At 38.8% G+C, this 27,564-nt stretch overlaps 1 protein-coding gene across 3 annotated transcripts in view; it reads left to right on the plus strand.

Annotated features, from left to right (window-relative positions):
* The window catches only part of cadm2b (cell adhesion molecule 2b), a 144,278-nt gene that overhangs the window by 13,618 nt on the left and 103,096 nt on the right, over positions 1-27,564 (plus strand). For 2 of the 3 annotated variants that reach the window (XM_019259394.2, XM_019259396.2), the window contains exon 1: positions 6,518-6,966. In XM_019259394.2, the coding sequence (XP_019114939.1) occupies positions 6,906-6,966 (61 nt within the window). In that variant the 5' untranslated portion in view covers positions 6,518-6,905. Of the gene's footprint in view, positions 1-256; positions 363-6,517; positions 6,967-27,564 lie in introns of those variants that run through there. The other variant, XM_027280708.1, reaches the window with a different exon arrangement.

Raw genomic sequence — 27,564 nt, forward strand, 5'->3', positions numbered from 1 at the left:
AAAAATCTTAACTCTCATTATATCAAAGTTTTATCTTATGTTTCGTTGCTTTTGAGTGGTCTGAACGTTAATTGTTTGAACGAGGAATTTGTTAATTGTTTCAACTTACGTGGATAACTTTTCACAGTAAAACTTAAAATATGTCCTTCTGGGATTAGTCCATGTTTTAGATGAGTGCTGACTCAGACCTCCCTAACCCTAACCCTTCAAATGTCAAGTGGAAATGTATCACGGTGAATCTGGCCTGTTTTTACACAGTGACCTGATGCGGCTCAGGTGTTTCTGGACCCATCAGAGCAGGACGTTATTGCTGGTTTTGCCTCAGTCAAGAGCCAACATGAACAGGGGGCCAGCAGCATCAGGTAAGTCTGAGTATCCACAGGAAGATGTGTCAGTGACTGGCTGAAACTTTTAGTATATACCACAAACCATTCACCTCAATTTAGGGCATGATCAGGACAGTTTACAGTTATGGCTTTATTATTTCTCTTTCTTTAGATATGAATAAAGTGCTTTAGTTATGGGGAGATTTTTGGTTGTTTTTAAATGTAGTGTGGTACTATAGTAGATAAATATATCATGCTGCACAAAGTTCTTATGAAAAAAATGTGATTTCGTGCATGCAGAAGGGTCGATAAACCTAGTCCATTTAACACTGTGACTATGAAAATGTTTAAGAGTTTTGGTAGTAATCCTTTACTGCAGGTGGTAAATAAATGACTATAATAAACCCTGCACATTTCTGTTTCACAGTCAGACTTTATTACAGTTTTGAGATCTCAATACAAATTGTATACTATTCAGTATATACTATACAGTATGTTGAAAGGGATTCAAACAGATAATCTGTTTGACAATAATTGTTTGACAAATAAAAACTTTAGTTACTTCAGCAATTCCTTTAGTTATGTTGCGTTCCACATGTCTGTTTCATATCATACCCACATCCTGTAATTACTGTGTTTACATTGCATACTGTGCAACATGCACACTAACACATCTGTAGTTCCTGACAACAATTGCTTTCTAATTCACTGGTCTGTGTCGATTTAGAGAGTTTAGTCGTAAAGACATAACATAACAGTATGTGACAGGGAGGTATGTACAAAAACATGCGGAAAGCATCTTGATCATCACTGTTGTTCATTTCTCCACGATCGTTTTAGTTCATGGGCCACATATGACCCAATTTCATCTTAAGTGAAGTAAAACCAGTAAAACCATTACAATTTAATCTCAAATGTGATGCCTTTCTTTTAGTCTTAAGTGGTTCAAGCACATTCTGAACGACCCAATCACAAAATAGATGAACAATTTGCAGTGTCTTAAAAAAAAAAACAAACCCTGTAGACCCTTTGGTGAGCTGGATTGACACTCCTATACTAAGGTATAATAGGTAAACTACATAACCTTTTCAAAATCTAAACTCACTAAAGGATTTTAGGAATGTCTGATGAAGCCAATATGAAGCCTATTAGTGTAATGACTGGTTTAAGGTGTAATGCTTGTCAGCACGTAAGGAAAGTCTGAGGAAACCAAAGCTTCAGCGCTGGTTCCCCTTCATCTGTCTGTGACATCGCCACACAAAGCTGAATCACTTTTGATTTGATTGTCACTTGTCTACCCGACTGACACTTCAGCTTGGCAGCATATGGCTGACACACAAAGAATGCATTTTTTTTTTTTATGTCGGATAACTGATCAGATTAAATGAACATATGGTTGCACTTTTATTGGAAAACGGTAATCAGAACCTGCATATACAACAATCATGACATATTTGTGTATGCTGAAATTACGTGAGGTGCATAAATCTCTGGGCAACATATTTGAGTGATTACTTCTAATTCTGCCGCATATGATGGCACCCACAGAGTGCTGACTTGCACATTCTTTGGTACAGTAACTCATTATCAAATATAGCGGTTCCCAATGTCCCATCAATACAGCAATAAACAGATGGCATTGTATTCCCACCGGCCATCAATAGCAAATATTCTTAGGGATAAGGAAACGCGCAAGGAACATATTGTAAAGCTCCCATCATAATAATGTTCTTAAAGTTCAAGCTGTACAAAGCTTGAAAAAGCAGGTATTATTTCCCAGTGGAGCACTGACAGGGGGGAAGAAAAAAAATGTATGTGTCAGACACACTGGATTATTGCAGGGTCATATGGTGAGTAGTATACGAAGTGTTGTGTTACTGTTGTAGTGTGAACTTTAAACCTCCGATCCGTGGCGAAAAGGAACTTTACATCTATGAACGACAGTGTTACTGCTTAGCTAAACAAGTACAGCCTTTAGACACAGTAAACAAATAATTGTGTATTATTTTGACACAACATTGGCATTAAAAATATGCATTTCATAATAATTGGCAGTGAGGCAGGAACTGTATCTGTATCACTGCCAATATATACATACTATCCATAGAAATGTCATTAACTCTAAATCCTCCTCTTCATCTTCATCTGCAGTGTCTTCAACGGTGCATTGCAACACAAGCTGCACATGATTACACAGACATGATGAAGGATAATGACAATGATTTAAGTGTGGACAGAAATATTAGTGCGTATCTCATTGTGATAAAGTAGCTTAGTGCAAATTAAAATATTCTGTCTGTCTTAAGCTCTCTGCTGTTTACTTTTTTTTACATAATCAAAAGCATGAGTTGGACAGCAAATTCAAAGGGATACATCTGTAAATAAATGACAGTGCCATATATTCTCTAAATAATATGCATATAGCTCATCCAGTTTTGTGAAATGTTGCAGTACAATTACTCATCACCATTAAAAAGTCCTGCAACTGAACAACATCCCAAAACAGCGTAATGTGCCAGATAACCTTTCAAAATAAAACAGCTTACAACTATCAACAGAGGGAGACAGAAATGCTTGAAAGTGTGTCTGATGAAAATCAGGATTAAAAGTTGTAATCTCAGTGACAACATGTGAATTATGCATTTAGGAGGTTGCTCCAAAGGGATGGGAGTTTGGCTAGGCTTTCACAGTGATAGTCTTTGTATTTTCTAATGTGTAAAACACAACTGCAATACTCCCTCAAGGTGAGAACAAAACTGCAATGCTTTTGTGAGTGATCCTTTAATTGAATCTTATGGATTAATTAATTAAGGGTGTTTTGGGAGCTCATTAACCTGAGAACAGAACATTTTAATCTAAGTACTTTTTCATGATATTTCTGAGTCATAACATGCATACAGGGAACACATGGTTTCATACAACATCTTCAGTTATGTGCATCTTCTTCTTCTTCTTCTTCTTCTGTGATTACGTGATGAATTTTTTACATATTTTTCAAAGCAGATAGACCAAAAGGTGACCTTTTAAAGTTGAATCCAATCTCATCCTGTGCTGTGTGTAAAGTCAGTTGAATAGTGGATGAAGCTAAGGTTACGTTTCTAGTTGCTGATGTTCTGTTTTGAGTCATTGTTGTACAGTTTGTTGCAGTTTGCAATGCTGTAAATGCTGCAAAGCAGTTTTGAGTTCACATGGGCACAGAAAAAAAAGTGTGGATTAGCATGGTGATACAATATGAATATGAAGAAGTCAGCAGAGTTACCGATCGATACAGGTTTTTCTGACCGTGTAATCATGTAAGCCATGTGAAGTGGGTTAAGCTGTGGACCGGGTTCAGATTATGAATGAAATAAGTTTATGGACAGGAGTCAATATAAAATACACCCTACACACTAACTGGGGACTCACACAGGGGACGTAAGTGCCGTGGCACGGCTCCGTCCTCTGCCCGGCGTCAACGCACACCGGGCGCATTTGTATTCTGTAACGGCACCGTCCAAGTGAGCTGGTTAAAATGTTGCTTGTATGGTGCTTCAGTTAATGAGAAAAATAGTATAAATTGTAGAATTTAGAGCTCAATCAGAACTGGAGGCCATTATCAATATTTGAAGGTTAAAAAGTCAGATAACTATATCTGTCATAACATAACACAAACAAACATTTTACATATTGGGTCCCTAAATATGGGCATTTAAAAATAGTGACCAAAATATTAAGCAGTACATTTCACAGATGGAAAATAAACTTTTAAAATAATCTGTATCTATATGATGGAAATGACACTGTTTATTACCTGAAATATTTTGAAACTTACATCAACTGTCTGTACTACAATTTCTTTACAGGTTACTTACAGGTCAAGTTATAGGTTGCTACCAATATATAGATTATAGGCTAATAATTGGCTGATTTGGTACATTCCAGAAAACAGTGCTGCAGACCAGTCCTGTCTCATTTAAAACATACTCAAGTTCAGTGTCATTCAGTGACCTCTCCGTTACTGAATGTCGATTCAGCTTTTATGTGAGCTTCCATAAGACGTAGATAGTTTTAAATATTAGTTGTTATGAAGCACTTAAGATGTTGGAAAGATTAAACATGACTCAGTCACGGTGAAGACAAATGTTATCCAAAATGTAAACTCTTTTTAATGCATCTAGATACTGTAGTGTGTGTAGTCCAATATTTATTGCTTAAATGGCAAAGATTGACAGGGCCCATATCCTGATCCTGTGTGCAGCACTTCATCACCGGAGTGGTTCCATTTACATAAAGCATTCAGCCTTCACGACTGCCGTCATTCAGCCCCATCCTGAAATGGATTGTGCACCTAGTGTGTCTGGATGAGTTGTTTTTCAATCAGTGAGGAGGATTCAGTGCTATTAGTGACAGGTTAATGCATATTAATGTAATTCATCTTAGCCGAAACTTTTGTCTTTTCCTCTTCTCTCTCGTGGAAATAGCAGGTGAAGAAAGAAGAAGAAGAAGAAAGCAGTTGAAGCACTTGAAGAAAACTGTACGAGATGAAGGCTTTTTGTATTATACTGTAGCCTAACAGGTTTTCAAGTGTAACTGGTGACCCTGTTAAATCTGGAATTATACACAATTGGGCATTTTAAATGATACAAAGTGTAGAGGAGTACTATGAGAGATAAATGCTCCTCTGCATTTCAGATCTGTGTCAGCACCGTGTGCTTTTCCTCTGAACCCACATGGTCAATAAATTCTCGCTGTTTAAAAGGCGCATAGAATTTCACTCTCAAAGATCTAATGAAATGACGAGGAATTGACCTTCAGGACACATGGGATTGATTCTTTACCACCATCCTCATGGTAATTGGCTTTGTATAGTTCTGCCCTGAATTATAAGTGAGTCGTATTGAGAATGTATGTCACACAAGAGCGCTCAGTCCTTCAAGGTTTACAGTTCAGGAAGGCAACAATGGTTCCACAGGGATTTGCGATGTGCGTGGTTCCAAGTTAAAAGGCTAAAATGCAGCATCAGCATACAAAAGTGAACGAGCGCATCTTCAGAGGTCCCCGATGGACCCATTCTGATTAAAAGCTGTAATGGATTTGACCATACTGAAAAATGCTGCATTAATTTCTTGTTTGGCAATGAAAACTAGTGATCCAACTGATTGCTTGTTTAGATAATGAATGACATGCGTTTCACATGTCGTTTATATTTATTCCCGCTGAGAGAAAAAGTCAGTGATTTAAAAAGTATCACCGCTTTTTCTCAGGTGGCATGGCAAGGTCAGCAATTTGATTTGAAGTGGGAGTGGCGTGGAAGGCCACTGTGCAAAATTGAACCAAATTCGACCGGCGGCATGTTAAACCATGTGTAAAATCCCTGCGATGGGCTTAGAAAACGATCCCTGGGCTGGAGCGGCCGCTTTCCCCACACCTCTGTCTTTAGGGATGGTCACACACATTTCTGTGCACCACTCTTAGGAGCCTTTGAAGGAAGAGGGATGTCCAGGAGCCCATTAACCTACCCTGTGCCTGTGCACTGACTCCTGACACACACGCAGCCACCAGGTTGCAACCTCTGGGAAAGCAAACGCTTTTTCACACGCAGGTCTTCCTTTGGTTGCTGCATGCTATGCCTTTTTTTTTTTGTGTGTGTATTTCCAAGACTCCAAGAAAGATGCTCAGCATGCTTCATAAAAATTTCCAAGAGATAATAAGTGTCAATTTTGCAGTGACACTTATTTTGAGTTGTCTGGTGTTGACTGCAGGCTTGTTTGCCTGCTCATAAAGCTGTTATGACTCTGGGGTGGCTGTTCAAAACTGTCTAAAAGTGTTAAATTAACTCTGCTAGCTGTGGGCATATTTTAATACATTAAATCACTGGTGTGGGGATTTTTTTGCACCCTCACAGTTAAGACTCACACTGACAAGACATGGAATAGAGAGGATCATTACTTCCCTTTTGGATCCTTGGAGGGGATGTGCAGTGGTTTACAGTTCTTGTGAGATTATTGTGTTTATTGTTTTATGATGGGGCCTAAAACTATCAACATATTCCTGCAGAGAATTATTTCCCTGCTCTGCACATTTGCTAAATTATCCTCCTAAATCTAATAATGTCCACCGTGCTCCTGGAATGGATGTAAGAAAGTAACCCCTGTGCCACACGGTGTAATTGTTTTGACAGTTTACCAGAGATCAGAACTATTTCTAGGTGTTCTCCATTGGTGAGGCGTCTTCATTAGTCAAAAAGCGTGGGCGGGACTCTTGCTCTCTGCAGCGAGTCAAAGAGAAAGGCAATAAAGGGAGACAGGAGCTGCACTTTGCCGACGAGCATCTCTGCCGTCCTGCTACAGCTACAGAAATCACTGCCCCCGGATCTGCGAAAAAAATAAATAAAAAATAATAATAATACAACACAGGGACTTCTCTGGAAAAAAGGCAGAGTTCGTCAATGTAACTCCGGTCAGTCCGAAAACTGCGCCGTTTACCTGGATAAGTCCATCCCGACGAGAAGAGAGAGAGAGAGAGGGAGAAAGAGAAAAAGACAGAGACAGACGCGGAGTGGAGTGTCGACATAACATTGTGAAGGAGAAAGAGAAGAATATGATCTTCAAGCAGCATTTGATCTTCATCCTTTACAGCCTCTGCGCGAACGTCTTTAAAGGTGAGCGCTGGATGTTGCTGTGTGTAGACGGGCGTGGTGTGCGGGGGGGAAAGGTGGTGGCTGCGCGTAAAGTGTAAAGATCATATATGATGGCTGTCACACGTGAGTTCAAGTGTTTATTTTTATAAAAACGAGCCAGTGTTCGCGGAGCAGTTCTGGCCGGAGGACTGCTGTCGACTGCTGTCAGAGCCCGGCTGTGCAGGAATGCCTGGAAGTTGAATTGTGCGGCGTAATAATAAAAATAAATAAATAAATAAATAAAACAGAATGCGGCTGCACAAGTTTGTGCATCGAAGACAACTTGCATGTCGCCCTTCGTCTGATATTAAGTGGCAGATAAAACACGAGGCTGCAGATGAGTCGCCTGCAGCTGCCTCCTGTGTGTCTGTTCATCCAGTCATGTCCCCTGGAGCTGACACCGGGATGCACGAAAGGTTACAGCAGCTGGTGGCGTGCGTCTTGTTTGTTGTGATACCGGTGTGTCATTGAGTGGATCATCTTTTTAAATCATACTGTCAAGTCTGAGGGGCCTTTTTTTAAAAATAAAAAAAAGTCATTTCACACTTTCAGTCAGTGATTTTTGCAGATGTGACAAGAAGAAGACTGCGTTTGAGTTAAGCGTTGATCTCCAGCGCGCCCAGTTTGCGCACTGCCACTGTGTATAAGTAGGCAGAGTGTGTGTGTGTGTGCGTGTGTGGTCGTGTGCGTGCGGACGCATTCTCCAGGAGTGTCTGCATCTGTGCGTTACCGCTACCATGTAGTCGCTCACTCAAAGTTGGGCTGCTGGGATCAGACCGCAGGTAAGGCTGCGTGTCTGATGGCTCCTCTGCAGCCAAGGCATCAGTGTCTCCTCATGACAACTCCCCCTCAACTCCCCACAGACCCGTCCCGCTCTTGGACATGCTTGCGCAGCCACCGCCCTGTAGGCGACCAATGCGCAGATACATAAAGCCTACAGCAGGGAGGGAGGGTTGGGCTGGAGCACGGCTGTCCAAGGGTTTCATGTCAGCAACTCCCAAATCAAAGGAAAGAAAAATCCCCACTGTCCCTAATTTTTAAGAAAGATTTTGTCCCACATGATCATCAAGAGGAATAATTCTTTTCTTGACATTGCTGTTTCAGTACACTGGAGAGTGACTTCTTGTTTATTCATATAAAGCTGATGATTCTAATGATTAATTCATGTAAACATATAGTCCAAGGATGAGTCATTAAAGTCCTTTCCACATTGCATCATCACATTAAAAATCACTAAAGATCTGTCCTATTTCAGCGTCGTATTCGTCTCGCCATGTGTCAGATATTTTTAGTCCAGCTGTTAAATCAGGAAAATGCACAGCTGGGACTCAGTTTAACAACTTAATAGCATTAAGTGATAAGTTCGACTTGCTGTCCAGCTTGAGATGACATCAAGTGGTGTTAGATCCTGCTGTGACCCGATGACAAATCCAGCCACATCCACCTTGCACCATGAGTCATGCCTCAAGGCGTGCCCCCAACGAAATGGATCATGGTTAGAGTTAAATGACCATGCATGATTTTGCATGTTTTTTTCTATTAACTACAAACTTTGCTTGCAAAGCATTACAACGAGAAGAGCAAATATGTGGACAAAGTGACATTTTAATCTTGGTGTATTTTGGTGACACCTAGTTAATGGTGCTATCAGCAAATGTGGTTTAACTGTATGGGTCCCAGGATTCTGGGGGCAACATAACAAACTGTTGTTGTTGTTGTTTAAGTACAGAAGTCAGGCAATAATTGGTCCTTTTCCAGCATCCTGTGAAACCGTGATCTGATTTTATGCTGCACAAGGCACGAGTCTGCGAACAGTCAAAGTAGTTGGTTATCTTGCTGAGAAGTTGGAGGTGTGCAGCCTGTCGCCTGCAGCTCTTCATCTAACGGCTCTCTGTTGCTGCTCCATCTAGTTCAAGCACTCACTGCTATATTTCAAACTGATCCGCTGTCAAAAAAATGCCAAAAAAAATGACCATTGTCTTGTTTCATAGATGCATTTTTGATGAACGATAGCAGTCAGGGTCAAGGTGCATCTGTAGCAGTAGGAAATGTTCAGTTTGTATCCGCAGCAACTTAATGTGGTTTTTATTTTTTGCAGATTTTCAGTTCGTAATACAGCAAATATATAAATATAATGCAGGACCTTCATTATGGGGCCAACTGCTCAATCACCATTACGTTACCTCGTTAGGTGATAGCTAGTGACTTAACAGACATTTATTTAAATGAAAATCTTCGACATTGCCACTTTAGTAGTCAGTGTCCCGGCTTACCTTTGTGAGGCACAGTCTCTACGGGATGATTTTAAAGCTGTGCTGAAATGAATGGAAGCAATTTAACTGATGGTATACTTTGGAAAATGGTTGGAAGTTACATACTGCATATGAATTAATGAACTTTAATAAAAACCATCAGTATGTTTTTTTTATTATTTTATAGTTGATGTGGGCCTGTCTGGATGTCAGTTCTATCTAGACTGAAATGGAAAGTGTCCAAAATAATCAATCAAACATTAAAACATGTCAGATGCAGATATTTGCTTTACATTAAAGTAAAAGTACAATTTGAAGATTCCTGTTATCACAGGCTAAAGGTTGTTTGTTTTTAAAATGGCGGTGTTCAACTGATTACTTCACCCTCTTCCTTTATAGTGGACATTAGAAATAGTTGTATTGTATGACTCTTTCAATACTCAATGCTCAAAAGGTGCATATGATTTTCTTGGTAGGAAACTATTAGCAGGCATAACAGCGATGGCAGTGTTGGATGGACAGCAGGAAGTTATCCCAGCTCTGCACACAGAGCTACTTTAAATATTTATGCTATGTGCCTTAAGTTTAGACTCATGAACTAGGAGTGGCCAGTGTAGAAAGCACCGACACCGCCAACAAGGCTGCACAATCCTCCAAATGTGGCGTTAAAAACGTTCAGATATTTACAATCTGCGTTGGGATCTGGATCTACTTCAAAATTCACAGAGGCATGCGATTATTGGACACATACAGCAATTTATTTTTCATTCTGAGTAAGAGCAGCAGTTTGTTAGCAGTAGCAGTGTGTGGCAAATATACAAAGAAGTGTTAACAAGTTCTTTTAATAACACTGCTGATGTGCATGTCATTGTGGTGCTGCACCGGGCCATGGCTTAACCTTTCACCAAATTTCATTCAGATGTATAAACAGTTTTTTAAGATATTGTGCTTGCTGGCAAACAAACAAACTGAGAAATGGCACTGAAAACATAACCTCCCCTGCGAAGGTAATAAGGTGCATGCATCTTCTGTGCGATCACAGCTTAATCGACAGTTAAATTGCAGTGTGCCGCATCACACACTGCAGTGATACTGTAGACAAGACTTCAGCCTCAGCAGCTCTGTTCATGCTCCATAATGCCTAGAGTCATTTCATGCAGGCTCATCCTTCTTAGAACAACTACACTATTAGTATTTTGCTTAAATGCATTGCTGGACTCTTATCTATAGCTGCAGCCTATGGAGTGCTACACTGCCTAAATGTTTAATATGCTGTAGTGACAGAATAGATTAATTCCAATGTTGAGTTACTGTATATCTGTTCTCTCCTCTCCATTGTGTGCCGTGCCTTTTTGCTTCTGCTTTGTGTAGGAGGTCCTGTTGTGCCCTTTTGTGCATCAGTGAGAACTTATGTCATTCTGTGAGGTGTCAGAGTCATCACAACACATTTCACCAAAGGCAGATAATGCAGACACCTGACAGACAGACAGACAGGTTAACAGGTCTGGAGGCAGACACGTTAGTAATGTTAATTAGCCATGTGGTATGGCTATACTTAGAGATGGTCTCTTTGCAGACCTGTGGACTGCAGGATGTGAGTTTTATGATCGTTGTGTGTCTTTGTTGGCCACAGCTTCTATGGTTTGGTCTGACATTCATTCTACTCAAGTGTTTCATCACTTTCCCTCTCACAGAGCCCGAAAAGCTCCCATTCCTCCAAGGGAACTTTTCTTTTGTTTGAGCACGGAGCCTTTAATCATTTCTTATCTTGTCAGACATTTTGGCAAGTACAACCTGTAGGTGACATTTGAGCGTTGGTGTGTGTTTGACCATAACGTGTGGGGGCAGTAATGAGAAGGGCAAAGCAGAGAATAAATGAAAGTGGCCTTCTTTCTTTTTTACAGCATTTAATCTGGTATCAAAACGATCAGACATCAAAAATACAGATAAAAAGAGACAAGGAGGTTGAGGATGAATTATTCCCTCGTAACGTAAATGAAAAATTCCCTCCCTGATTAGGAAGGGAATTGAGGCAGGTTATTATTGTAAAAGCATTTTGTAAAATATTTGGCATTTCTTTTAAATAGCGCTCTAGTTAGTGGTTTATAGTTGGGGCGGAGAGCCCTACTTTTATTAAAGTGGATTTGTAAACACATTGTGAATGGTAGAATAAGACATGTTTTTCATACTAAAACATCCTAACCATCAATACGTCAGGAAAATGTCTCGCAATACATTTGCCAGGTCCTTAGGACCTTATAAAATCCCCCATTCTAACTAATATGTATGTATTTGCAGTTGTTTATGATTCAGTAATGGCATTCATACAATATTACAGTGTTTTTATTTGCATCTTTTTTGCAGGAAGGCAATATTTGACACAGTCATACTGGAATTCTAATCAAAACTCTTTCAGAACTAAGAATCATGCCATGCACAATGTTTGCATGTTAATACATACATTACATTATTCACAAATGCTTTGCATTATTTAAATGTTTGTCCTTTGCATTCATCAGGATGGAAATCCCAACAGACGAGCAACATAAACTGAGCATCTCCTTTTTAGCTTTCCCACAGTTGTCTGGACCACAAACCCTGGGGTTTATTACAGTATGCAGTGAGGAGAAGCCATTCCCACCATTAAAAGTCTAGCAGCAGTTTTCACTCGGACAGTGGGCAAAGATGTGAATAACTGTCCTACCTGCACAGTCGATTTGTCATTTTGAGGGTGCTCCAGGATGGCAGTTTGGTGCGCCACTTCTCAGGTCTTTTATGTGAAAATGGAGCTCTGTTTCAGCTTAATACGTCCTGAAAATACCAAGTGAAAGTGAACCCCAAAATGTCACACATTGTGAGACATGGGGAGCTCGTGAGAGATGTATGCATGGGTGCATCTCCTGTGGGTTGGAATAATCAGGCAGCAGGCGTAAGCTGGCGGAGCTGAAGGCAAGGTATGGCAGAGGAAGGTGGTTTACATTCAAGGATACCTGTTCCTCACCGCTGAGGGTTAGCTTATCCCTGCACAACATCTCCTAGCTGCCAAGTGCTGGCTCTGGTGCTGTGCTGTATATCACTGCAAATGAATAATCCAGTAAAGGGGACAAATGTGCTCTAAAAGAGCCACTGCTGCCCTGCTTGCTTTCTGTTGACAGATATACATCTGTAGGGATAAGCTTCAAGCCAGAGGCAAATGTGCTCAGACAAGTGGGGAACGGGATTAAAGATTAGCTGCTCGCTGCCCAAACTCCGCCGCATGCTGTCAGTCTCCTTTCGCCATGCTCTTTGTCGTAGCAGTTTAACACACCATGCCCCCTCAGAGCGGGCACAAGCTTAGCAATGACGATGATAGGCTGTAAGGGCAATTACACTATTAAAGATTATTTTGACCCATATTTGAGTGAAAGAGGTCAAGAGATGTTTGCCAAGAAACCGGTCACAAGATACTCATGTGATCAGTTCAATGCACAGTTGGTCACGCTGAAAACTGCTTAAAGCAGTCTCAAGACTCAAGAGGTACCTGTGTTCACATATATTTAAAGAGGAAATCCACCGAAAAACTGAATTTACATGTACTCTATAATCTGGGACAGATGAGTCAAGATTTCTAAACGTGAATGTCTAACTAACTCAGAGAGCCCGGTGTTTCCTTTGTTATGATGTTCAAGTAGCAGTAGATACTGTTTACATCACAAGGAGAGCTGTTGTTTGTTTCAACTTTTATGCCTGCGTGAGACTGACTTCACAGTTTGGGTTGGATTTTATGTTATCATTTGCAACCACGTTGATCCAAGTTGGAAATTTATAATGAAACTAATTGTGAATCTGTTCGTCATGTGTGTATGCACGTGTATTTTTTCAACACTGTACTGTCACAGCGGGTTAAAGTTGATCAGGAATCGGCAAGTTATTAAACCCCGCAAACATATTTGAATTTATTCCAACTTTGTATTTACAAAACAACACAGTGTAGCTGTCAAATAATACAATTATAAAATAAATAAATACTTTTTCAGATAGCAGCACAAACTGGAGTGAGTCTAAGATTGAATATTTCTGCACTGAGGCCTATGGGCTGTCTTCATAGACAGTATTTGATTTAAAAGAAGCATTTTATGATGCAAATATTATATGTACAGTAGTCACTAAAGAGTTAGAGGTCCTGGACATAAAACAATAGTCTGTAAAGATGCAGCAGAATTTGGATATGGACTGGGATATACTGTAAACAGACTTAAGAAAATCTAAAAATATTCTATTTGAATCAGATCTGCAGAGAATAGAATGAAGAACATTTCTCATTGAAGTTTTGATGAATGAGATTCAGCTGTGCTGTTGTAAAGGTGGTAGGAGTCTGCTTGAGGTTTATGCATTTTCTACATTTTAGTATTGTGCCCGAAACGAAGCCTATACTTCATTTCATGCCCGTTTGCAGTGTTGACCTTTACCAATCTCTCTTGGCCCTCATCTCTGTTGAAGTGGGCTTTGTGCCCAATATGGATGAGCCTCTGAATCTCATTTAGCCCGTGTGATGATCTCCCTTTTCTCTTCTTGCTGCAGTCTTTATGAACAAAGTTAATATTTTTTTTGTTCAGAAATGACAGCCATACACCGTTCCATGACCCAGCGGGCACGTTATCTGTTTCAGTTATTTTTTTTCCAGAGAGGATGTTGTATCCCCTAGAAGTTTTGTTTTCTGTTGTATGATCACATACTTCATTGATCCTGAGGGGAATTTATGTTCATGAGCGTTTCTGATCCTAATCACAGACCTCCTCAACAAAAGTAGTCCTCATTCTGCTAAGAAAAAGACAAAGTGTGGGTAACGCAAGTGAGGGAGGTGGTGAGTGCAGAATGTTAACCATGAAATATTGGGAGCATCATTATGTGGTTGCCATAATAGATGTCCTTTTCTGCTTCTGCTGTGCGCGTTTGGTAGACTTCCAAAAAGAGTGATTGACTATCAGAGGTATTGCACTGCAACCAAACACCTGGCAGCCTGACCAGAAGTGACTGTGCTTGTTTTGAGTTATGTCAGGGTCTTTTGCCAGTGCACAAACAAAGCTGCAATAAGGACAACAAGCTGAGAGAGCCTTTGTGCTGTATTTTATACATTTTATTCAGATGTGCATTCAGTTCACACAAGCTTTCCTTTCTGTGGTTTTGTTTGTTAGCTTCGATGTTAAAGAACAGACGTCCTCGATAAGGATTGTGACATGCTGAATGTGTGTGTTTTTAAAATGGAGATGATTGTTCTACATTGCACTGGCTACTGGATTTCTATTTTTATGTGTTAACACACAAATTCCATCAGTCTCATGCAGTCAATAGGATTTTGCACCACTGGGTTGCTGTGCTCATAAAGCCCCTTCAGTCAAGCAGTCAGGCTGGACGTCTGAGCTCCAGATAAAGGAGGCTCTGTTGCACTATCTTTGGAAATTTGATAGCTTGCTGGAATAAGTCATGCATTTTCATAGACTTGTAAGCAGCAAATCATGGCCAGTGTAGTTATTTATTCCAGGATAATGTTTTCCATTTTATGGCTATATGATTGGATATGCTTTGTGCACAACACAAAATTAAAGACCCTGGGAATAACTAAAAATGATGGCAAGAAAAACCTGCTAAGGACAGATTGTTGACTCGTTAGAAATGCATGTAACTATTTGTTGTGGCAAAAATGAAAACATTCATATTCTGAGCTCGTTTAGAATCCCTCTCAGGGTCACAAGGAACTGTAGACTATCCCATCATACATTTTGCAGGGTGCAGACAGGTGCATCTGGAGAGTCACCTGGCCATAATAGAGGCGTCATACATAGAGAAATGCATTCATGTTGTTATGTTGTTGGCAAATCAGAGTCTCCAGTCCACTCCAGACTTAAATGTCTCTATATTTGTGAGGAAACCCGCAGGAACTTGGGGAAAACATGCCAACTTAAAGAGCACACAGTGTAAAACTTAACAAAGAGGAAGCTAATTAAAAGTGTCTTCAAGTCTGGCAGTATTTCAGAGTATTCCGTGACATTTTCCCATGTGCTTTTGGTTTTTCTCTACTCCCTAGTGTTGTTATCACTGTAAAATAAGTAAAGCGACTGTTTATGTGCCTGAGAGCATCCTGGAAAAAAAAAAACACACCAGTCCAACCTGTTTATTTTCTTAGAGCAATTAAATTTGACAATTTTATTGAGCAAACTTACTTGTAAATATCAGTAGACTAATTCCCACTGCATATGTTGTCTGAAGGCAGTAGAACATGCAGCCCAGTCTCTGCATCTTCACAGTCGCATTATAGACTCAGTCTCTGACTTGTTTTCAAGAAACATTCACTGCTGCATCCGTGTGTAATGTTTTTGCTTTGAATTATAGTTGGTGTTGGAATAAAAAGAAAGAAGGCACAGAGGAGTATCCTACACATTAAACATACGGCTACTTTCCAAACTGAGCCTAGATGATAGTCCTCTCCTATATTTTCATATAGTAGCACAGTATATGGATGGACTGAAGCCTGCGTGTCACACACATCCATATCATGCAGTGTGGGCTTTATTTAATGATCTATTAAAATATGCACTGCTTTAGAGAGTGAAGGTTGCACAGTACTGTCCACTATAATCAAAGTGTACACACACTGAGCAGATAGGTTATTCAACTAGTATTCCCACTGCTTATCCAATGTTAAACTAATAATTTCATCACATGGGTAATGTGTTAAATTGATTTAAACAGGCAATTAATAGCAGTGTTCAGAAGCTTCTTAATGTAAAAAGGAGCAACAGTTTTATAAAAAAAGAAACTAGTGAAGAAAGGAGGTTTTAGAGATGCACTGCAAAAGCAGAAACATTAGAAATTCTGCCTCTGCTTCAGTGTAACAACTGGAAAATGATTTTGTTCTCTATCGCTATCCCAAAAAAATCTAACTTTGGAATAAAGACACAAAAAGCACAAACTTAAGCTCATGCATGTTTATACCCTTTTATTGACTTCCTCTTTAAAGGCTTCCCACGGGTCTCTAAAGCTGGAGTGTAGATACTGAATGCAGGCATATTTGCAAGTGAAGGTGGGGGATAAAAGCATTGAAACTCATGTCCTCATAAAGAGGGATCAGCAGTCTGAACGGGAGCTGCATACCGATACAAGAGATGCCAGTGCTCAGAGCCAGAGAGCATGCTTTGCTGAGAGAAAAAAAAAAAAAAAGCCTTAAAGCCGCTAAGCTGAGAGCAAGAAGGGGAAAGGAAGAGAAGGTGTGTAGCAGGAAGGCACACAAACTGCAAAAAGCAAAGTGTAATGTAAGATACATACTGCCATTTACTGCACCTGCTATAACCGACGGAAACATAAAAGGGGTTAATGCAGTTTTAAAATAAAGTTTAAACCATTAAAGCTGCATGTAAGGAAACATCGAGCCCTGTTGCTGAGTAGTTGCACCTCATTTACAGATTTATGTGAGGAAAAAAGGTTTGTGAGGTAATTGAACATAAATCCGAGTTTCAGTGAGCTCCCTGTGTTCAGACAAGCATTACAATTAGTAAAGATAGATGACCTCCTCTTCAAAGAGACTGCATTATATTTTGAGTTGTCTTTCATGGAAAGTGTTTCACCGCCTGCTGTCTGCAGCATGAGACATTCTGAGGGTATGTTCACACTGAGCATGTTTGGAGCCGTTTATTCCAACCCTCAAGCACTATTATTTCAGGTTAGTTTATTTTGGCAGGCGTGAACTGTGCCTCTTCTCTGCAAGTAAACTAACCACTCTGAGAATGAAGGTGTAGTCCTCATACAGGACTACATAATATCTTGCCCTTTTATATATATTTATATATATATATATATATGTAAATATGTATATATTTGTGAAACTGGAGCAGAGCGTTTAAAAATTTCTTTCAATTACTTTGTGACTAACTTTGTGACTAACTTTGTGTCTTCAGTAGAAGACATGATTGGCTCTAGTGGGGGCAGAGAAGCAACAATATGAAGGCAAATGCAAAATGTCCCTTCGCTTCTGGCCTCCATCAGATGGGCTATAGGCATTTCTTGAGCAATACAATGACAGCACTAAAAATACATTTACAGGCTATTTAATTATAGCAAATATAAGCACAAATGTAGTGCCTTTTAAAAAGAAATATGTTTTAAGGTAAGAAATGTAGTCATACAGCAAATATTGCTGACAGAAATCTAGTGGTGAGTCTGTTTATAATATCAGCATCTATAGGAGAAGGGTGTTTTTTTTAATGTTTTTTTCAATCCACAAAAATTCACTGCAGCAGAACTGTGATTTGCCTGACTATACTTGTGTCAGCAGTGGCATTGAGAATTGCAGCCTCGTGTTCAATAGTCTTGATCTTTACTGAACACCTAGTCTGACTAAGAAATGATTCCATATGGGTGTTTAAACATATGGAAAACACGGGTAGTGTTAATTGGTATTTGATTCAATGTTTTCGCCTGGGTGTGAATGAAAAACTCCAATTTAAAGCAGCATTTGGTGTTCCCGATGTTGGAACAGCAAACATAACGTCCATATGTACAGTGTAAAAATAACCTGCAGAAGGATTAGACGAGCTGGGAGATTTCCGAAACACTTCACTAATTTACCCTTTTTACTGGTCTAATATTTTAAAAGAGGGTAGTAATTTTACAGTAATTTTAGACAATAGTTATGATTTCACCTGCAATGGTAGATGATACTGCACTGAAATAAAGAATAAAAGGTGCAGCTGAGTTTAATTTTAATGACCATTGTAATTAAAATGCAACTGATTCAATTAATTGCGTATTCTATGGGAGTTTTCATATGTTAACTATACCTGATGATGTTAACACAAATGTTGAGCTTAAAAACATGCATTCATTAATTTTGTCATTAGGGCTTTTCGCTGTATAATTGTTAAACAGGTCATTATTATCAACGTGTTATAAGGTCTTTCTTTTAAAACAGGGTCACCGAACTTGTACTCTCGGTATCTAAATCAAAGAACTCCAGGTGTACCTGCGTTTTAGCGCTATCTTTCTAAAAACGTGGAAAATTAGGCTGCCTTCTTTTTTTTTTCTTGCAATTATTTCTTCAAAGTCACTGTGAGCAGAGCCTGAAGTTAAAATTACCGCAGTTCCAAATTCGGACATACTCAAATCTGTTGATTTCTTTTTTCTTTTTCTTTTTTTTGCTATAATGGAGGTAATTTCTCAGAATTATTAAAAATGCCTCGATGTGGGTCTAATTAAAAGGTGTCGGTTTGCTATGAAGTTCACAGTTTGGTTGTTCAGTTGCCCCCACCCCCTCAAATTTGAAGGCTGGACCAGGTGTTCAGGCTTTTTTGGCTTGGTTTGTGGTCAAAGTTGGGCTCTGTCTTGTAATTTGTAGTGACAGAAATCAAAACCAAAATTATGCAAAATATTTGTTTGTATTTTGTTAGCAAATCATTTAACTTTATCAGCTTTTGTTGATCAGCCCACTCATGTTTTTATGTCGGGGTTACAGCCCCCTGCTGGCCGAGGCATCAAATATAAAACGCTGTCATTAGCTGCGTTTCCACAAATATTTTGTATACAAGTACACAAGTACAAGTATTGCATTCGGAAAAAAATTGTAGAAACATTAACATTCAGAACAATCAGAAAAATATTTCACTTCTGTCTCCTCATAGTTCCTGTGTCCATGTAATACCTCAATGATTGCTCCATACAGAAGCAAACAGAAATCTCCTATTTCTGTCTAGTCTTCTTCTGATTTCCCATATTGAAGAATTTAATCTACAGATTATTTTCTTGATTTTAAATTTAGTTTAGTTTAAAGAAATGTCCCAAATACTGAATTAGCCCAATAGTCCATCAATATGGGCAAATTCTTTGAAATGTCTTCTTTTGAACAATCAACAGTCCAAAATCTAAAGATATGTTATAGAACAGAAAAGCTGCTACACCTCACAAGCTAAAACCAGAGAATGAAAAATGATTCATATACGGCAGAAGTGTATATTTGGATCTCCATTAGCTGCTACCTAGGTAGCAACTACACTTTTGAGCACTGATAATCACTGTTGCGTTTGACATTTGTAGTTAGAGAGATTAGTAAAAAAATAATAATTCTGTACTGACTGATCAGAAAAGTCAAAGTACTGATTTCAGGAATAAGAAACGGTGGAAACAGGACCAGTGAGAAGAGCAGCCACTAGTTTTGCTCTCAGTCTGAACTTTGAGCTCAATAAGAGTCCTGCCTTCGCCATCATCAGCTATATCTGCTATCTGTTCTAATACCACAGGAAAGATGTACTATTTTGGATTGCACTGCTGAAATAGCAGGATATAAAGCCATGGATGGACCCTACAATAAGCTCTTATAATGACTAGTCTGGATAGACCCTGCCTTTTGTGGGCTCAGAGATGATTACACATTTAGTATCCTCCAGTACTGGTGGAGTGTGAGGACATCCGGTGTCTACCAGGTGACCTTAACTACTGGAGCTGTAGCATCCCCCAGATAATGACCACTCTGAACCCCAGGAGCAGGCCTCATCACCCCATAAATACAGGGACCATATGGACTCCGGGTGGAAAGCTGCAGACAGTCACTTTTCAAATGGACACATACTTGTAGGAGGCTTGTGCTGAAAAAAAAAAAGACTTGGTTGGCATTTTCACTGGTTCATGTAGACTGTGTTTTGTGGAGGCTGTAGTTCAGTTACACTGGCCAAATGGCAGATGTCTATTAAAGTGTAATGCATTTTCTTTTTCAGTCGTGTCAACCTGAAGAAAACGATAGAGTCAGATATGCGGTGGCGGAAAATTCCTCGTCAGAGGGTTGAAGTGCCTTGTTCAGGGAAAATTCTGGGTCATTGTGTAACTGTGATAATGTTGAATGACCTTCAAGCTTACCAAAATGGTAAAATCAGTTTTAGCACATTGCCCACAAAAAAACAGGTGTTCTGAAATCCAAAATGTGATAGGAAAGAAGCTCTTAGGAGCTCACACAAACTCGGCATACTCATGTCTGTAGACAACACAGCACCACATGGTCAATAAAAGCCTTAGACAGGATGTTTTTGAAAAATGATGTGGTTTGTTTGACATAACGAATTGATCACTATAAAACCATTCAGGATTTTCAGAGCTGGGAGATGATTAAAAATTCAGATCCTCCTCCTTCTAAAGGGCAACATGGTGGTTGCAGTTTTTCTATACAGTTTCAGCCCTGATTGGACAATCACTGTGGGAGGTAGCTTGATAGGCTTCTCTGGACACAATTGCTTTTTGTGGTACACACAACAAACCAATTCTGTGATACTGGGCTTGAAGATATGACCCAACCAGGGATGGTCAATCTACAATGTTTCCATAATCACAAGGTTCCTGAAGGTGCTGTGTTCTTTATAATATGAAGTGAATTGTAAAGTGTCACTTGGATACAATTTAGTTGCATTTTTACTTGCATCAGTACAAAGATTGTAGTCTGTGATTTTCATGGAGGAACATAGTAGTAGTAAATAAACAAATGAAAGCAGAAAATATTAATGCAATAACATTTTATATTCCTCTGATATTGTCATATGTTTAGCTCCATATATTACTAAATTAAATGAACGCTATTTTCACATAACAAAAGAATTCATTATATTTTGAACAATTACTAGACATTGGACTTTGTGCGTTGCAGATTGAATGAACAGACAGAGAAAGGAGACAGTATGAGTTCGCATGTGAGAGCGTCTAAATTAGCACTTACCTTTGTCTGTTCCTGTGTCTGTGTTTGTCTGAGCAACCTGGATAACATCACAGCGACAACAGGCGAGCTTACATTATTGATGCAACCTTGTGCTCCAATAAACATAATGCAAACTGGGTGCAACAGTGTCATAACAAAACTCTCTGTGACCTCATTTACACCTGGTATTATCATCTGCATCCGGATAGCACTATCTGCATAATGACATCTGATCACGCATGCTCATTGTGCTTATTTTGATTTTGGGTCTCAACGTGCAAAAGAAAGTAGGAGCTAAATGACAGTACACTGACATGATGTGCCCCAGGCCATGTTAAGCAGCTCTGCTGTACTGTATGCACCACTTGTTTGTTTCATTTAGTTAGAAGTGCTTTCTCAGTTCAGTCTCTGCAGATCCACATCCTTGTTCACATTCGACAAAACAAAATCCATCCAAGAAGCCACAGTCCCACAACGGTGTGAACCTTTTGTGAAGGTGGATAAAGTCCCTTTCTGACAAAATAATAATAATTTTTTTTCATCATGTTAATGTACCCAAAGAGCTACACGCCAATGGAAAACAATATGTTTCATCACTGGGATTTATCACATGAAAAAAGTCATAATATGCACAGTGCATGTATAACTGATGAGACTCGTAATTGTGTCTGACTTTAAACCTCAGTGCTCCACTTTTCTCAGTTTCAAAACACAATCAGTGAAACACAATCAGGATGTTTTAAGATATTCTTCTCCAACACTGCACTGGGCTGATCCTGAATTACTTACACTTTTGCCAATGGCAGCACAGGAGCACTAATAGGAAATGTGGGTTTTCAAGATATTCTTAGCTCCACAAAAGCTTTTTGTCAAATTTATCCCAGATTGACAGACTCCAGAGGGATTTTCACATTCAGTGGAACTATACCTGAAACTATAACCCACTATCATTTCTTCAGTATGAGACCGGAGTTAACACAGAACATGGTGTAAAGTTCATACACATTTGATCAGTTGCCTACGCCTCGCTGGGGATCATGGAATGGAAGTTTAACATTCAATCTCTTCTACACACCCAGATAATAATAGACAATGGTTTTGTGTCTAAATACTGTTTTCACATTTTTTTTAGTCATATAGTTTCTGAAGGCAATAAGAAAATCAATTTGCCACTTGGATTTGTTAAGATGCAGGGTTGTTGCCATTGTTAAGACTACTCTTATTATCATTATTATCATTATTATTATTATCATTATCATCATTATTATTATTGCTCAGTGTACTGTATTCGGGTTATATCTTGTGTTCTAACTTCACGTAGACTAGTGGCACCTTCCAAACCTAAATCAGTACACAATCATTGTTGCTTGTCACTGCAAGGAGGCTTTATGCAGAGTGGGCCCCACTCCACTGTTTTGCAGTTGTGTGGATAGTGTGGATGTGATTTTGTTTGCGTTTTTTATTTTATTTTTATGAGATGGTTCTATTTCTAGAAATCCTAAAGCATTGAGCATCTATCAGCTTTTTTGGCATCTCTTTCATTTTCTCCAGCCATGACCACAACAGCTGAAGGCCAAGGTGTGCTGCCAGATCTTCTGGCTTCCTATGTTTGGAATTTTGACCAGGAGAACTAATTGCACATTTTTATCAGCAGGTTTCTTGTATTGGAGATTTCCCTCATCAGTCCTCATCAACTTTTCTTGGTTCCACTACTACTTAGATATGTTGACTGTTGTTACATGCAAAGATAAGTTAGATGTTTATTCATCCTGAGAGAAATTGTTGTAGTACAGTTGTAGTACAAAGTAATGTCCTTGCCCTTAACATTGTCATGTACCAGCATGTTTTGAATTGAACATAGTGCCTGGTCGCCAAAGACTCATTGAAGGATTAACACGATATAATCTTATATATATTGACTTGGTGTGATGAATGAATAAAAGTTTTATTGGAAGTAAATTTTAATCATTTCCTGTAGGTATAAATAAGCTGTGTCAAGCAGCATTTCTGTAAAGTAAACTATTCACTTCTTTAATTGCATTTCAGCAAAGGGATGAATGGGAAATGTTTTGTAGAGCAGTGAGTGCCTTCACACAACATCACAACATCATGCTATCGACCTTGCTGATGGATATGTCTGGTAATGATGGGTGGGAACTTGTTTGTATGGGAACATTACATTTGTCGCATGAAAAGGAACACATTTTGACCTGAGTCTCGAGGAGCAGGGGGTGTTCTGAATGGCATTCATATTTTGGCCTTTGTAAATTATGAATAGCTGTCAAATTCTTTGCTGTAAGAGTTGATGCATTATTGCTTTGAATTAACAGAAACCATGGAAACAGCAATATGCTGTCATGAAGTCAAAGAGCACAGCTCTCAGAATAGTTTCCAATAGTTGGCTTGATACTTGAACATTTTAACAGATCTCTCCAAAGAACAGAGATCAGCCACAAGCAAATTTCTCCTGGAACCAACACACTGTAGTTGGGTCACATTATTATTATTATTATTATTATTATTATTATTATTATTATTATTATTATTATTATTATTATTATTATTCACTGGACCATTCCTTTCTTGCCTTCACGTTCCATTATTTGTATGCAGAGCTCTGAACGTGTCAGTTATTGAAATTGTAGAAATTTAAATATTAGTCAGACTGTTAAATTGCATTAAAATTAAATGTACTTTTAGTGAATCTCTATTGTTGAAAGGCATAGATATGCAGGAAAAAAAAAAGTATCCAGATAGCTAGATTACATCAAACAATCGTAGAGTTGAAAGGTCATTCAGAATATGGAGCATGAGAAAAATACAACTGTGTTGCCCTCCCTCACATACACATACTTTATATAGCATTCATGATGAAGTGATGGGTGTGGGAGACTTTGAAGCCAAATATAGTTAAGTTGATAAATAGTTTCATCAGTGCTAACATTTAATGAAACACAGCAGATTGGGGCTGTTTGAAAGTGACAAAGATGACATGAAAACCACAAACATGGAGCCACTTTTTTAAGTGATGACTTTTTTTTTCACTCCAGATTGACAGAATCTGTACCTAATGTCAGTGTAATTCATGCAAATAATTTTTTTAAGTACGGTATGATATCTAAATTTATACACCACATTGACTTAAGTGTAGCGACAGTGGGTCTGCTGGGCACTGGGTTGTACAGAACGATACAGCACTACATTAATCACAACATGCCTCTCTGAATTTAGAAGCGAGCAGTCAACCTTTTCATTTACTACCAAAACAATTCATTTTTTATATATATGATATTAATCAGGACTTTAAGATCCTGTCTTAGAAAATGTAGTGGTCTTATGAAAATACGATGCACATACAGTGTAAATGTATTTCTTGCACAGAGAAGGACAAATAATGGATCATTACCCATCGCTTTTTTTTGGTGTGATGTTGCATCTCTTGCCATTTTTTTATGAATTTGCATTTGATCATCACTTTCGAATGAACTAATAGAGTCACTAATGAATCAGGGGCTGCATATGCATTACCAGATGCCTTATGGGCGTGTCTTTTCCTGGTATAGTTTTTGAATGTTTTAAATAAAGGCTTTAAGCTCTAAAGCAATCCCTTGAATGCTTAGTCAGTAACACACAGTCCGTGATGCGTTTCGTTCTGTTTTTGATTACACATTTAGAAAAGGCAGCATTTTAATCTTCTTAGTGTGAATACAAGTCTGCTGTCTTAGCAGATGAAATACTGGAACAAAGTTTGGGCATGAGAGGGAGACTACACAAGTCCAAGCAACATTTTTAACTGCTAATTAATCATTTTTTGACATCGCATTCGTTCTCTAAGCTAATTCTTTATTACTTGTTTTTTTTTCTTTGTTATATTATCCTTTAATTTACACTTATTTCCCCTGCCTGTACCAAATACTATCCCCGCAAGAGCTGCAGAGTCTGCAGCTTTCATCTCTCCTCTGATTAAGTCTAAAGACTATAGTGCCTTATAGAAGCTTCCAGCAATCTTTTGTTATTCTAAGTTATTCAAGAAATTAGTTTTATCTTTGTTTTATATACATATATAATTATAGAACTATAAGAGAAGCACCATGCCATTTGATTTATATTAAAAAGATGTAATGTATCAAAACTGATGCAAGTGTTGCATTAAAGCTAACCAATCCTAATCTTTCCCCCTTTGAGCTAGAAGCGCACCTACACTGTAAGAGGAGCAGACCCCATCATCGTGCCGTGTTCAAATTCTTCTTCATGTTACATTCTAATCAAATCAAGCATGTATTTCCTTCGCCGTATCCTTAAGGATACTGGCAGGAAGGATTTATTTCTATAATCTCTCTGTAAGTGATCACGTTACACCTTTCCTTCCATCTTTTCCTCCATCAGAAACTTTAAAACTAAACCGATTTACCTGGAAGTACCCTACGTTTTTTGAAATACATTTACGGTAATGCACTTTCCAGTGACTTTTCTTATAGCCATCTGTCACTGTCAAGAGGATTTTTGTCTCTTGAATAGAAATATATAAAAAAAACAATTGCTTTTGGATTGCTTCCCAAATTACAGTCGAGATATTTTCAGAAAAGGAGGCTGAACTGTTCAGGACTCTGGAAGCAAAACCACTGGATGTCCTGATGACTGAAACTTTTGGTTGAGCTTTTAATTAACTCCCCATTCCTGACTTTTTTCTTACCTTACACTGATCACCCACATGGTGTTTCAGGAAAATGTAAATTCTTCTTTTCTTTGTCTGTGGAACTATTTTACAGTGAGAGAGTTTCTTCTTTGTTATAAATGTGTGCTGGAAAACAGATCCCATAAAAAGGTGAGTAGGTTATAAACGCTGAACTTCCAACAGTTGTTACATTATTCCTAAAACCAGGGTGCTTAAGTGCTTAACCCTGACTTGCTTTGTCTGAAAAGCTGCACAGTAACAGCCTCATAGGCCTGTTGGTGTTCATCAGTTGTGTGATTGGCCTGTATTCACAAGAGATTACAGCGGGGTGCCTGAGGTTTTCACTCAAGCTCTATTAAGAATGACAAGAATGTTTGATACTGTAGATCTGAAGTAAAAAATACTACTACTAATAATAATTAGTATATTCTTAGTATAATATTCTTCTTTTATACTTTTCTAAGACATATGCTTATCTCTTGAAGATGGGACAGATTGATAATCAGATTACATGCCTTCATAATTGTACCCTGGTCTGATGAAATGTGCTTTTTGGATATAATTATTTAATCTAAATATTAGTACCCAGTGCATAGTACCCTCGCCTCATAGCTGCTGTATGCAGTATGTGCCAGTGTAATCAAAGAGCTTTGGGCAAAGCCCACATTCTGCTGCACAGAGCAGCACAGGAAACACTGTTTACCAGCTCACACCCAAATTGCAAACAATGACAGTGTCATCATTTCACAAACTTGTGATTGTCACTCGTAAATTGCAATTAAACCTGCGAGTCGCACAGGGCTCTTGTATGCGCCCGCATGGGTCGCAGGTATAGCATTTGTTTTGATTAGTGAAATGTGTCAAAATAGTGTGAGATGAAATTATCTCATGCTGAAAATCACAGCGCAGGCCCCTTGATTGACAGCTGAATAGAAACAGAGTTTGGCTCCAGTGACACATGGTAGTAGTGACACTAGGGAGAAGGCGGGGATAGAGTGGAGTTTTAGCAGCTGACACTCAGCAGATTGTCTATTATCAGCTGATATTACCTTATTACACACATAACAGTATTAGGATCCTTGTCAAAAATGTTTAATTATGTTATAAAAACATATAAACATTATCCCATATATATGGATATTTCAAATCAATATTTATATATATTATTAACGGTATCTGCCTTATAAACCCAGTAATGCTTTGCTCAATCTATTACATTTCCGATTTATTTACAAAAGCAATCTAAAGACGCGTGGACAACGCGAAAAAGGACCCCTCTGGTCATTTTCCGATATACTCTGTGTGTACTCTATGCTCACAGTCTAAGATCTAAACCAGCTCATATTCAACACTATATTGAGGGTCGCAGAAAAAGCTCCAAGCAATATCCATGTTCATATGCTTATTATTGCCATTGCTGTGAGTTTCAAGAGGGTGCTTATGCTTATCAAAGAGTGAATTATCAAGCATGACATAAACAGGCGTAATTAAACCATCAATCAAGTAAATTAGTTATGGATTATCTCTCTGTAATTGACCCTTTTGTACTACTGGTTCAAAGTGAAACTTAGCTGAAGGTTTTAAAAGTGGACCGGGGTAGCTGTGATTTATGTTTTCCTTCCTGCAGCTTATTAATACAGTGAGGGTATCCTTTTGTATTTGCTCATCAGATTCTAGCAATTACAATCTCTCCAGGCTATGCAGCCGTTTATTTTGTCCCCGCTGTATTGGCGATGACGGATCCACTTGAACTGTGTCCGAAGGCTTGCAGAATTGTACAGGAAAGAGAATGGATGTACAGTGGCTTTTTAAAAATAAATTAGTTAATGATGAAACGTGGCAGGATTTGAGTTTAAGTGATGAATCATAGGCTCATAGGCTCAAAGGCAAAACTGCTCTGTGAGCGGTCTATGCCAATATGGCACTTACAGCACCCAGGAATGCTTTTT

Source organism: Larimichthys crocea, chromosome VII (assembly GCF_000972845.2).
Source record: "Larimichthys crocea isolate SSNF chromosome VII, L_crocea_2.0, whole genome shotgun sequence".
Classification (NCBI taxonomy): domain Eukaryota; kingdom Metazoa; phylum Chordata; class Actinopteri; family Sciaenidae; genus Larimichthys; species Larimichthys crocea.